Source organism: Colletes gigas, unplaced genomic scaffold, assembly GCF_013123115.1.
Source record: "Colletes gigas isolate AHSC1104 unplaced genomic scaffold, ASM1312311v1 Colletes_gigas_Sc00012, whole genome shotgun sequence".
NCBI lineage: Eukaryota > Metazoa > Arthropoda > Insecta > Hymenoptera > Colletidae > Colletes > Colletes gigas.
Window position 1 is genome coordinate 5849995 of NW_025106641.1, and position 13237 is coordinate 5863231.

At 30.7% G+C, this 13237-nt stretch overlaps 3 protein-coding genes across 4 annotated transcripts; 2 read left to right on the top strand and 1 right to left on the bottom strand.

Annotated features, from left to right (window-relative positions):
• The first annotated feature begins 169 nt into the window (after positions 1–169).
• On the top strand, positions 170–1943 carry LOC122399107 (very-long-chain enoyl-CoA reductase). Its single transcript, XM_043399520.1, has 5 exons — positions 170–336; positions 431–478; positions 806–1116; positions 1198–1607; positions 1685–1943. The coding sequence occupies exons 1-5, from the start codon at positions 325–327 to the stop codon at positions 1810–1812; spliced, it is 909 nt and encodes a 302-aa protein (XP_043255455.1). The 5' UTR covers positions 170–324; the 3' UTR covers positions 1813–1943.
• LOC122399101 (cilia- and flagella-associated protein 57) lies at positions 1801–5907 on the bottom strand. The gene is made up of 4 exons (XM_043399505.1): positions 5708–5907; positions 4127–5630; positions 3871–4044; positions 1801–3800 (listed from the first exon to the last, which is right to left on the bottom strand). Exons 1-4 carry the CDS (start codon positions 5905–5907, stop codon positions 2064–2066), a joined length of 3615 nt encoding a protein of 1204 aa, XP_043255440.1. The 3' UTR covers positions 1801–2063.
• A 728-nt stretch (positions 5908–6635) lies between these two features.
• Positions 6636–9529, top strand: LOC122399108 (integrator complex subunit 11). Of its 2 annotated transcripts, none has more exons than XM_043399521.1 (4): positions 6636–6990; positions 7059–7481; positions 7810–8634; positions 9067–9529. In XM_043399521.1, the coding sequence occupies exons 1-4, from the start codon at positions 6742–6744 to the stop codon at positions 9355–9357; spliced, it is 1788 nt and encodes a 595-aa protein (XP_043255456.1). In that variant the 5' UTR covers positions 6636–6741; the 3' UTR covers positions 9358–9529. The 2 variants fall into 2 exon arrangements, with proteins under 2 accessions (XP_043255456.1, XP_043255457.1); XM_043399522.1 differs by having other exon boundaries at positions 6890–6990; positions 7063–7481.
• Positions 9530–13237: the final 3708 nt, after the last annotated feature.

Genomic DNA, 13237 nt, shown 5'->3' on the forward strand with positions numbered 1-13237 from the left:
AGTTCCGCGCAATCCAGTGATCGTTAAATGAAAGCGTGTGCCTTTATAAAGTCTAATGAGTGTCCAAAGTTCGAAAATGTACATCTCCGTACGTATCCGATAGCGATTTCATTAGTCGCGTTCGGCGATGCCGCTTTAAAATCTTTCTTTAAAATTTCATTGGTTAAAAGAAGAAACTTGTGGGTCGTGCGATCGAACGATTACAGCGCTGCGTTATACCACGCAGACACAGCAACCACTCGCTCAGTATTATAGTGCGCTTGGAGCGTGAGCTCCGTCAGAACATTTTCAGTCATTAAGATAACAAGCTAAGGCGAATTAACAATGGCAATGGAGGTATTTATGCACAAAAACATATATAATACATTACAATGAATGACTATGCCCAAAAAGGGATTTGCAAAATGATGTACTTTCATCGTTCTTTTAGATTCAAATATTGACTGCGAAGTCGTCGAAATACTTGGCTAATGTAAACGTAAGTAGCATATATATAATGTCAAAGTCCATCGGAATAGGTAAATGTGTACTATTGTAGTTCTATAACTCATTTATGTTTCCGTATAAATTTGTAACATCTCGACGATGTTTAACTTTAATAGTTAAACGTGTGATAGTGCGACGGACACTAGATAAAATATGAAAAAAAAATTCTATTCATAGCTTTTAACGAAGTAGCGTACATGAGTCTATAAAAATGTATATACATTGATTTAAATTTGTACTTAATAATTTTCATATTATTAATTCCTATATATGTATATTGTTATGTTCGTGTAATGTATATTTGATATTATATTTAAAGGTAAAACCAAGTACAACGATAAAAGAAATTAAAGAAGAATTGTTAAAAACAATGAAAGCACCATCCCTTGAAAGACAATGCTTGCGACTTGATGTTAAAGGAAAAGTTTTATCAGATTCAGAAACATTACAAAGTTTAAACATTACTGATGGTACAAAGCTATACTATAAAGACCTTGGGCCTCAAATAAGTTGGAAAACTGTATTCCTAGTAGAATATGCTGGTCCATTGTTCCTGTATCTATGGATATATCAACGTCCATGGATCTTTTATGGAAGTATCGATACATCCAAATATGATACAGCTGTCCAGTAAGTTCATATTACAAATGCAAATTCTTAATTATAGATTCAGCTATTTAATGATAAACTTGTTACCAATTATAATTTTAGTGTGGCAGCCATTTGTTGGGCAGTGCATTATGCGAAACGGCTTTACGAAACATTATTCGTGCATCGTTTTAGCCATGCAACAATGCCATTCCGCAATCTTTTTAAAAACTGTTCGTACTATTGGTTGTTTGCCATGTATGTGGCTTATCATGTAAATCATCCTTTGTATACAGCACCAAGCTGTCTTAAGTTTTGTACTGGTCTGACATTATTTACACTATGTGAACTGGGTAATCTGAGCACTCATTTAGCTCTAAGAAATCTAAGACCACCAGGAACTACTGTCAGAAAGATACCTGTAGCCACTGATAATCCTTTCACTGTACTGTTCAACTTTGTGTCCTGCCCAAACTATACTTACGAAATTGGTAGTTGGATTGGTTTCACCATCATGACTTCGTGTCTTTCAGGTAAATGGTTCTTTCTTTGGTACATTGAGAAAAAACACTGGTTGTAAGATTATATTATAATTATCGTATTGTTTCAGCTGCTGTGTTCACTGCTGCTGGTGCATATCAAATGACTGTCTGGGCATTAGGAAAGCACAAAGCATATAAGAAGGAATTTTCCCAGTATCCAAAAAGTCGGAAAGCTGTTTTCCCATTTATTTTGTAAATGTATCATTAATGTACATACATTCATCTCAATCTAGGGGCACGATATTGGTAATTATAACTAATCGTGTTTCTAGATTTCATTTTGTTACCAATATTTTTATTCTTTAAATAAATAATGTACCACCGGAATTACACAGCATTTTTATATATTTTACTTACATTCGAGCTTTGAAACTTGGTCACCATGGCTGTAATCCATTTAATTTATAGTAATAATTTTATCGATTTATGTATATGGCTTTTAAAAATTTATTTTAGCAATTTGCACATTAAATTAAACATGTCATCCTTTAATGCGTTTATTATACTTTGGCACTCCTGCATTTGAACTTTATATTTATCCTGCAATTCTTCATATCCATAACATGCGTTCTCTAATTTCTTTTTCGCTTCTGATGGTTTTATATCTTTAGCTGCTAAACCCAGAAGGCCCTCCATATGTAACATATGTTTCCTTGCATTTTCTAAATCCTCCCTCAAAACATTTAGTTCCGTGAGCAATGTGACATTTTCTTCCATCGTTTTATCTATGCCTTTGCCGCCACTAGATGTACCCTGAAAGACTTGTTTTCTTAGAGAAGCTATCGTTCTCTCTAGATGATCTCTCTGCTTGTTAAATTCGCATTGTGCGTCTAAATCTGCTTTACGGCTGCGTAAAAATTCGTCACTTGAACTGTACATGTGATATAATTTCGTTACAGCAGCTTTTAACGCTTCCGGATCTTGCACAAGTCCCGACGCATCAAGAAGATCCACTCGAATCCTTTTTAAAAGCTTTTGACATCTATTGTTTCGATGCATTTCGTTTTGTTGTTCGCGTCTCGCGGCACCCAATTTTTCTCTTAACTCGTACAGTTGCAATTCCAAGCTAACATTAGTCTTATGGAGATTTACGAGCTCTGTTTCCATGTCTCGAATCTTTTCCTTAAGTTCCCTGATTTCTTGGTCCCGCGGTTCTATTTGATTTTTCAATTCCGTAATCTTGTAATTCAACACGAACTTGAACTTCTCCAATTCTTGATTTCTACGTTTCAATTCGTATATTTGCAGTTCCCTGTTTTGAACCGTAAGATCCCTCTCATCTATTTCTTTCCTCAAGTCCTCTTTATCTTTCTCCAATTCTTGCATAGATTTTTGAAAATAACTGTATTCACTCTGAACCCGGTGCACTTGTCTCTTTAACTCGTCAACTTCTTTTTGGCTAGCCATGTACCTATTACGCATCATTCCAGCCTCTCCTTTCAGTCTTATCTTCAGCTCTATTTCTTTGTGCAACAGCGTCTCGTACGTTGTTCTTATTTCTAGTAGTTCGTGGTCTGCATCATCTTCTATTTGAGCCGTCATTTGTTCATGCACTCGCGCTTGATGCGTCATTTCATCTTGACTTTCTTCCAATTGTAATTTTTTCGTATGTAAAAGACCTTCATATTTAGTTGTTGCTTTCTGTAATTCATTGACTCCGTGTTTTTCTAAATCTTCCAAACGTTTATCATAATCATGTCGCATGGCATTCATATTGCTTTCCAAAACTAAATACCTATCATACTCTGTTATAAGTTTAGCATCGTAATTCATTTCCACCCGTTTCATTGTTTCCTCGTGATTTTCTTTCATTGTAACTATCTCAGCATTTATCGCATTAAGTTCACTCTTATGATCTTCTTGTTTTCTACTTATCTTATCCCTCAATTCTTCGATAGCTTCACAATATCCTTGATGTAAATCTCGCACTTTGTCGTTATGCTGAACTTCTATCTGACGCATTTTGTACGCGTGTTCGGTTTCCAATTCCCTCATTCTTACATTCAAACCGTCAATCGTTTGTATTTTCTCTTCCAGATCACCTTTACTAATCAGTACCTCATTCGTGTATACTATCTCTTTACCTATTGTTCCCTTTCCTTCGGGATAGTACACTTTCCATATACATAAACTACCGTCAATACCGGTAGACACTAAAAACTGTTCGTTGTAACAAAGAGCAATCTACAGAAAAAAAACAAGTAGTAAAACTTATTGCAATTTTATAGGTATTCCATACCTTTTGTTATTTTACCTTTGTAATATCAACGGAATGAATCTTGAAATCTACATAATGTACTGGCTGTTGAAGTGGACATTTCACAGAAACAATAGTACCTCCAGAACAAACAAGAAATAAAACTTGATCCTCTTTTCCTAATACCATACTGTGCATGATTAATTCTGATAAATTATACTCTCGTACCATCTAATTTAAATGTTTTATATTGTTTTCATATTTTCATAAAGAAATGCAAGGGAGACAATAAATGAAGTGGCTAAAATATTACCGTACTATCTTTTATCTCGTGTATAAAAGTATCATTGGCAATGCAATATAAACTCGATTCATCAGCAGACAGAGCAATATCATATAAATTAAGCACTCTTAAAATTATTTCTGCAGAACGTCGACCAGTACTCATGCTCCATTGATATATAGCACCCTCCGTACCCAATGTTAATAACTTTGTGTCAGTTTGTGACCACAATAAAGCCTTCACTCTATTAGTGTGTCCTTTCAAAATAAAATAGCTGACAAAACCAATAGTAGTGTAAACTTGCACAATATTTCCGTTAACAGCAGCAAATAAATGACCACCATGACTAAATGTTACAGTTTTACAACATCTTATAGGAAATTCCTCCATAGGTAATAGATCATCTATTAATATGCTCAAAAAGCGTAACTTGTCACTAAAACCAATTAAACAAAAGAGACCTGTGGGGTGTAAAGAAATTCCACAAATGTCTTCTGTATATTGTTTAAGTAAAATTAATTTTCCTGTCTCAAAATCCCATAGTCTTACACTATTATCGAGTTCTCCACAGGTCATGAATACTGATTTCCAAGTACACATTGATAAATTGCTTATAGGTCCATGATGTAGTGCTTGACCCATAACTTTTAATTTCTGTGGTTCTGGATCTACATTTAGATCTGGTCCCCATAATCTTGCATAAAATAACTGTGGCCAACTAGTTGTAATTATAAGACGATCCAAACTTATATTAATATTTATAGTATTGACCTGATATAAATCTTCATTATCGTCTTTTGATACTTGTAATGGAATTGTATAAATATTTCTTTTTACATATTTATGTTGACCATCTTTTTCGAAGAATACAATTGTTCTTAAACCAAATGCATATGCAAATCCCTTTGAAAATGCATGTAAACAACGAATATTATTTTCCCAATGAGTATTCTGCTTAAAATCCATTAGTGAACTACTGGCAGGTATAATATATTCTTCCCGAATTCTAAGATTCATGGATGTTGTATTAGTCATTTTGTAAACATTTTTTAAGTCACCATTCTCCAAGTATAGTATTCGACCATCTTTAGTTCCAAGTAATAATCTGTCTGAATTTAACCAGGTCATTGAACATATAAGTATATTGTCTGCTTTAGAAAATCCATAAGGACGCCATACAGTTTCGGAAAGGGTTAAAAATTTAAATATCTGTGGACCTCCAATTGCAACTATTCCTATATCAGATGGATTACAAGCTAATAATTCAACGACTGCCAGTGGATTTTGAGGGATGCCTACTTTCAAACTAGATTCTACTTTTCCCTTTTCCCAATTATAATAAAGCATAGTTTGATCAGGCAATCCTGTAACTGCTGCCAAATATTTATTATCGAAGCTAAAGCACATGCAAGTAAAGTTAGTTACGTCAGGAGCATCATACGGTATTCCAAGAAGTTTCTTTCTTTTTAATGTCTGTAGATCATAAATGGATATAGTCGGTTTTTCTCCGACTTCACACGTTGCAACATATTTTCTTCCGAGAAATAAAAATTGTATTTGCTATGTATAACAATAAAGGATAAGCATAAAAATTGTGTTGCAATTACTTACTTGTTAGGTGTAACAGAAATTATATTTATCTCATTTTTGCCGGGCAAATGTATCAAATTTTGACGACGTTGAGGAATATTATGAACTGCTATTACATTTCCAACAGGGTATAAAACTTCTGCATCTGTAATGTAATGCGCGTTTGAAATAATATTAGTATTTAAACCATAAAATATTCTGGGTTGCAAGGAAGCAGGCATCTTAAAAATTCTTCCTTTTGCTTTCTTTCGCGTCCGGACGGTTGTTTCGGCACGTTAACATGCTTTGTTTACATTTCCATAGGAACAGATTGATTTTCACATAAAAATCTTACTTTGCATATTTATAAATATATTTCAAAATTATTTTGTTGAATAATTTTCGTAAGATATAGTATCTAAAATCCCGTTAATCAAATAACTTAGTATAAATAAATTTATTTTAAATTAAAGTTTTCTAAAATGCAATTACAATATCGATAGACATTATTTAAAAAATACATTTACCTTAATTATTCACACTCGAAGTCATCTTATCTATAATTGGTATAAAAATATAACTTTTTAATTCAAACTTACAATCTTCGATATCTCTTTCGATATTTATTCAAAATCTTCCCGCCATTCAGCTTGCGTTCAGTTCAATCATCGTTTGTTACCGTTACTAGGTAACTAGTCGGCTGACTGATGCTCGAACGTACTGCTTGCAAGTGTTGCCATAAACGCTAGAAAATAGATTAATAACATGATGATGCGTCGAAGTTGGTACTTCAATTTTATCTGCCCTCGATAAAAGAAAAATAAACATGAAATGAAGGATCATTGATAAATATTTATACACTGACTGTTCTAAGTAACTCACAAATAAATCATTTTGAAATCGTTCATCGAATAAAAACTTTTACTGCAAAGATTAATTTACTGTAATTATATAGTAAAATACAGTACTATATATAAAAGTATATAGTAATTAATAAGTGTTATTGCATCGATTCTAAGTTATTTTATAATTGATCAAAGTGATTAATTGCTTTAAGTGGTGTATTATTTAGAAAAATGCCAGATATAAAAGTCACCCCTTTGGGAGCTGGTCAGGATGTTGGAAGAAGTTGTATCCTTGTATCAATGGGTGGAAAAAACATTATGTTAGATTGTGGCATGCATATGGGATTCAATGATGAAAGACGATTTCCAGATTTTTCATACATAGTCCCAGAAGGTCCAGCAACTAATTATATCGATTGTGTGATTATTTCACATTTTCACTTAGATCATTGCGGTGCTCTACCTTATTTCACAGAAATGGTAACTGGTGAAACATAAATTATACTTAATCTGCTAAAATATAGTCTTTCAATGAATTTCATGTATAGGTAGGTTACACTGGACCAATTTATATGACGCATCCAACAAAAGCCATTGCACCCATATTGCTTGAGGACATGAGAAAGGTGGCTGTGGAACGTAAGGGTGAAAGTAATTTCTTCACATCGCAAATGATAAAGGATTGTATGAAAAAAGTTATTGCTGTTACATTGCATCAATCTGTAATGGTTGACTCTGAACTAGAAATAAAAGCATATTATGCAGGACATGTGCTTGGTGCTGCAATGTTTTGGATTTCTGTTGGTTCACAGTCAATTGTATATACTGGAGATTATAACATGACTCCTGATAGACATTTAGGCGCTGCATGGATAGATAAATGTAGACCAGACTTACTAATATCAGAATCAACATATGCAACAACTATTAGAGATTCCAAGAGATGCAGAGAAAGAGACTTTTTAAAAAAAGTATGCTTCTATAATTATAAACATATATTGATAAAATAACAAAATCTGAATATGATAATTGTTACTTTAGACTATATAAAATACACATACATAGATCAAATTTCAGTAGAGATTATACAATTTTTCTTTCAAGTAATATTACTAATAAGTGCACTGTCCATCCAATTTTGTTTGACAATGCGAGCAATCCTCTTAACTAGTTTTCTGATGAGCAATTAAGTTAATCAGAGTTGAATGTTGTGCAAACTTAAGACTAGTTACAGAATTATTCATCATTACATAGAACAACCACACACAGCTGTTTCAATGATTTTTTCATTTCTTTTAGGTTCATGAATGTATAGATAGGGGTGGAAAAGTATTAATTCCTGTATTTGCGCTTGGACGCGCGCAAGAACTTTGTATATTATTAGAAACCTATTGGGAGCGAATGAATTTAAAGGTTCCCGTATATTTCGCTTTAGGATTGACTGAAAAAGCTAATAATTATTATAAAATGTTCATCACTTGGACTAATCAAAAAATCAAAAAAACTTTTGTACAACGAAATATGTTTGATTTTAAACACATAAAACCATTTGATAAAGCGTATATCGATAATCCAGGAGCTATGGTGGTATTTGCTACTCCAGGAATGTTACATGCTGGACTATCTTTGCAAATTTTTAAAAAATGGGCTCCAAATGAATCAAACATGGTCATCATGCCTGGATTCTGTGTTCAAGGCACTGTTGGGCATAAAGTTCTGAATGGTTCTAGAAGAATTGAATTTGAAAATCGGCAAATAGTTGAAGTTAAAATGGCTGTAGAATACATGTCCTTTTCTGCACATGCTGATGCAAAAGGTATTATGCAATTAATACAATATTGTGAACCTAAAAATATTATGTTGGTACACGGAGAATTTGCCAAGATGGAATTCTTAAAAGAAAAAATTAAACAAGAATTTGGAACTAATTGTTATAATCCTGCGAATGGAGAAACTTGTGTTATTACGACTATTTCCAAAGTACCAGTAGATGCTTCTTTGGCATTATTAAAAGCTGAAGCAAAACAATATTCAGCTTTACCGCCAGATCCTAAAAGACGAAGATTACTTCACAGTGTTCTAATGTTACGAGAAGATGGAGCATATCTTGTAGATGCAGATGAGGTGATTACTGCATGTTATTCAAAAAGTATAGAAACAATAAAAAAAGAATATTCTTCCGAATAGCATTCGCGATCGATTTGGAGAAGAGAAGAAGGGGGAAATGAATTCCTAATATAAAATTTTAGCTTCGAGAATAAAATAGCATTCGCGTCGCAATTTATTACAGATTAAATTTCCGCTAGAAACCCAATGTTTCAGCGGTGCAATGAACGATCTTTGAGTAAACTAGTGAGGAAATCTATCTCGCTTCGGGCTACAAACAACTTTTCACTCGACGACAAAATAAAAAAAAGCTAAACCTGACCGAATATCTTAAATTTCCGAAATTAAAGTTTTATATTTGGTATCCATTCCCTTTTTCTTCTAACCCCTCCAAATTTCATAGATATCATTCGGAAGAACAGCTTTAAAAAAACGAATATTCTATTTAAGGTCACGAAGGCAGCAGGTATAATGAAACACGTAGTACGATTTACATCTACCGTTCAAGTAAGAGATCCTGGTCCAGCGCATTCCACAACTTTAAAATTATTACAACCATTAAAAGAAAGGTTATTAGGCTGGACAGTTCAGTTAACAGATGGATCAATATCTGTTGAATCAGTTTTAGTAAAAGTAGAAGGCGACGAAGACGATCAAAAAAGTGTGTACGTCTCGTGGACAAATCAAGATGAAGATTTAGGTAGTTACATTCTAGGATTTTTACAAACAATGTTGAATTAAGTAATGACGTAATAATACAGAATTTGCCATCAAGAGCAAACCAAAAATTAAGCAATAGACTTCAAGAGATTTTTGTAACTTGTGATACTGCAATAAGTAGTGAGTACATATATTTTTAGTAAAATAATATCATCTATTTTAAATAATATTCGCTATATTCTAACTAATGTTATTGACCAGTTTTATATGTATTTTTATAATAAGTGTACGTAGTTTTTAATAACAAAACATTAATCTTGATTAATTTACGTTAATTGGTGTCTGATTTACGTTAAATCTTATGCATAATAGGTAGTATAAAAATTAAAAATCTCGTTTAACTGTAATATATTAAACTCAATATTAAAATATGTAAATCATTATATTTTTTGTAGTATTTGAACTGAAACATACATATGCTAAAGAAAAATTACATTGTACTGAATCATATACATATACAGTTATTAGTTGAATTCTAAATAGAATTAATGTACAAGAATAACTATTTGATTGCTATGTATAAGATATAATTTTTATAACTTTAATTTGCATGTTTCTTTCATTTATGTTAGTTATTATATAAAAATACCAATAATACTCTGTATTACTTAATGGCCCAAGTTTATACATAAATAGTATTCCCATTATTCTTGCTGAGAATACACCTTTATTTAAATATTAGGAAAAATATTAAAACTAAATACATATATTTTTATAACTGTATTTTCACTAATGATGTTACCAAATGAAAGTCAAAGTGAATGTATTAAAACTGTAAATACCAATAATTATTTTGTTTGATTCTGAAAATGTAATTAAATAAGTTATATCATTCGTTGTACTAATAAATTATTGTTTAATCTTGCATAGTATTTAACGTTAAATAAAACAAACTTTTTATTGACTGTTTCTATTTTTCTAACTATAAAGTACAAATAAGTACAGTGCACAACTAAACATACGCGTTTTGTGTAAAATAAACAAAGCAATTATATTTTACGAAATAAGTACTTAATATATTATAAATAGAGTATTCTTAATCATTTGTCTGATATTTCATTGCACAATAAAAATTATAGTTTATTTAAAAATAAACTAACAAAAACATTTTAATAAACGCTCTTTAAAATGCCCAATTATACATGATTTATCTCTATGGTTTAAATTATTTAAATCATAGATTCATCAATACACCTTATTTACTTTATTATATTTTAATCCGCTCAAGCATACTTTCGAACGGATTTCATTACATGTTTGCAGTAGTTGTGCATAATTAGTCTTTTTGGTGAATTTTAAAAGATCAATTGTTTTCCGTAAATATTAAAGTTGCTTTCGTAAACTTAAAATTCTTTTTAAAAGCCATCTATTGAACACACACATACTTCTTTTTATACGCGTGATCAAATGATCATGCTTATTTATTGCACATAAATTCATCAACGTTTTCAGCTTTGTATACAAATGCTTCAACAATATGCAAATCATTTAAAAGTCTGGTGTCTGCTACTCATAAAAAAAGAATTACACAAAAGTGTTTGTTTTACTATTCATAGTTTGAGTATCGTGCATTTTATAAAGAATAATGTATATGCACTTTATGTTATGGATCATTTTATGTATTAGTGAATCTTAAATAAAACACTATGAAGGCGCTAAGAATAGTTATAAACATCTGAACGTGCCTTATAGAACATAATATATAAACAAAAAAATTCTTACATTGTAATTTACAATATATGATTTCAATAATTCTTAAATTATGCCTATCTGTATCTATCCAATTGCATAACCATGACAAACACCAGTTTCAATATTTCTTAGCTTGTAACTACAAAGTTCCATCATTTATATTTTCTTCCATATAATAAAATATGATATTCTTTTTATAAGAAACATTATTCGTAATATTCTCATTATATTAGTCTTCTTGGTAGCAAAGTTTACCATTTATGTCTTATATAACGTCGGAGCATATGCAATTTCGTTTATATTTCCCTTCTGAATCATCTGACTTCGCACAGAATTAGCGCAGCTTGTTCTGTGAAGTTATTTTTTTTCTGATCCACCCTGAAAAATGCATTATTGATGTTTACTGTAATGTTTGGTATTACAAAATATGTTGCATAAATATAAATAAAAGTAATACCATTTGTATTTGTTCCATCAGATACAAAACATGGAATTTTTGTTTTTATTAGTAATTAATTTAAATAACATTAATATTTACTAATTTGCATACGTATTGTACTTTATAATGAAAACTAGATTAGGGTGTATCTGTTGGAAAGTTAAGAATATGCAGCTACTGATTTCCTGCGTGCTTATTTATATTAATTTATTGATAAATATGGAATGTTTTAAACACTTCTTTCGTAAAAATAAATATATGTAAATAAATTAGCACGCAACGTTATTATTTTGGACAAAATCCGTCACCATACATAGAAAGCATTATTCAAAATTTAATGTTAACAAAGTATTAATTGCATGTGTGAGGATCACATAAATACATGTATATTACCGCAAACAAAAAATAAGTAAACAAATTGTAAAGCACAATAATATACAATATTTATGCTGTTTCAAATTTTTTTTAATTAGAGGTAAATACAGTTACAATTAAACTGTTTTATCTTATACTTCTATATTTAATCACAACTCAATAAACTTTATTTATAAACTTTCAAACAGCATAAATTTAACAATTCAGCAGGACAACACTAAATACAATTTGTTATATAAGCATGTAGCTTACTAAATATATTGCAGCTGCTAAAAAAAATATACTATATTATGTCCAACAATGCATGTACTATCTGTAAACAAATTAATTAATTAAAACAAATAAAAGCAATGCAAATGTATGAAAAAAAGAAATGATAATGATTAAGAATTGTTGATGGAGAATCATGTAACTGATTAAATAGAGCAAACATAAAATTTATTTATGGAGTGCCCTTTACCCCAGTGTTTGTGTTTATAAAAATTGATCCACATGTAGCTATGCATGTTGTTTGATACCCATCGTCATCGCAGCACTCCTTTCTGCACTGGTAACATTATACACTTTTGTTGATTTTTATATAAATGTTTCTATATCAATAAAAGGAATACTGCACTTTCTATAAGTGAATAATCGACATTAGGCGGATTATTTGGCTTCTTTACTGTCCACATGTTACAAATATATTTCAAAAATATGCATTATTGTATTTTGCAATGACATACATATTTTCAGTATACATTGAAATGAACAAATGAAATTGAATAAAATGATAGAAAATTGATCTCCCACTGCATATGTGCTGGGACAGTCAAGATGCAAGACATTCAAAATGCACTATAATTATGAATGAGAATATAAAGCTAACAAAATCTAAACACTGTGCAACATATTTTAGGGGACACGTACATTATAATAGCTTGTAACTTATAAAAACTAACAATAGAAAATTATTCATAAACACATCTCTAAGAAATTGGGAAATTTCTTGAATAAGATATATACAAGTGTGATATAAAGTTAAAGTATACCTGAAAATTTGATTACATAATGTATAACTAAAGATTAATGTGCTCAAATGAAATATCTGATCAATACTGAATTACAAATGTATTTACAATGTATGAATTTATTACTATACGCAAATTGTCTAATTTGACTGACTTTCTAAACAATATTTCTAGTTAAAAATACTAAAAGTGCAATGATCTCTTTTTTTAGGATTATCATTTAATTTTTGCAGTTTTAATACTACTATATTTTCTTGAAATTTAAAAAAAATTGAAGCATATATAACTTAATATATTGTAATTCATTGAGACTTTTCTTGAATATTTACAAGAATAGCTCAATAAACGAATTACATATTTGTTATTCTTTGATTGAAGAACAGCT

Excerpts from the sequence above, each read along its gene's own strand:
- LOC122399108 (XM_043399521.1), top strand. The coding sequence starts at position 6,742 with ATGCCAGATATAAAAGTCACCCCTTTGGGAGCTGGTCAGGATGTTGGA. Across the intron at positions 6,991-7,058 it reads TACCTTATTTCACAGAAATG|GTAGGTTACACTGGACCAAT; the intron begins GTAACTGGTGAA and ends TTTCATGTATAG. Across the intron at positions 8,635-9,066 it reads ATCTTGTAGATGCAGATGAG|GTCACGAAGGCAGCAGGTAT; the intron begins GTGATTACTGCA and ends ATTCTATTTAAG.
- LOC122399101 (XM_043399505.1), bottom strand. The coding sequence starts at position 5,907 with ATGCCTGCTTCCTTGCAACCCAGAATATTTTATGGTTTAAATACTAAT. Across the intron at positions 4,045-4,126 it reads ACGAGATAAAAGATAGTACG|ATGGTACGAGAGTATAATTT; the intron begins GTAATATTTTAG and ends CATTTAAATTAG. Across the intron at positions 3,801-3,870 it reads ATTCCGTTGATATTACAAAG|ATTGCTCTTTGTTACAACGA; the intron begins GTAAAATAACAA and ends TTTTTTCTGTAG.
- LOC122399107 (XM_043399520.1), top strand. Across the intron at positions 479-805 it reads AATACTTGGCTAATGTAAAC|GTAAAACCAAGTACAACGAT; the intron begins GTAAGTAGCATA and ends TTATATTTAAAG. Across the intron at positions 1,117-1,197 it reads AAATATGATACAGCTGTCCA|TGTGGCAGCCATTTGTTGGG; the intron begins GTAAGTTCATAT and ends TTATAATTTTAG.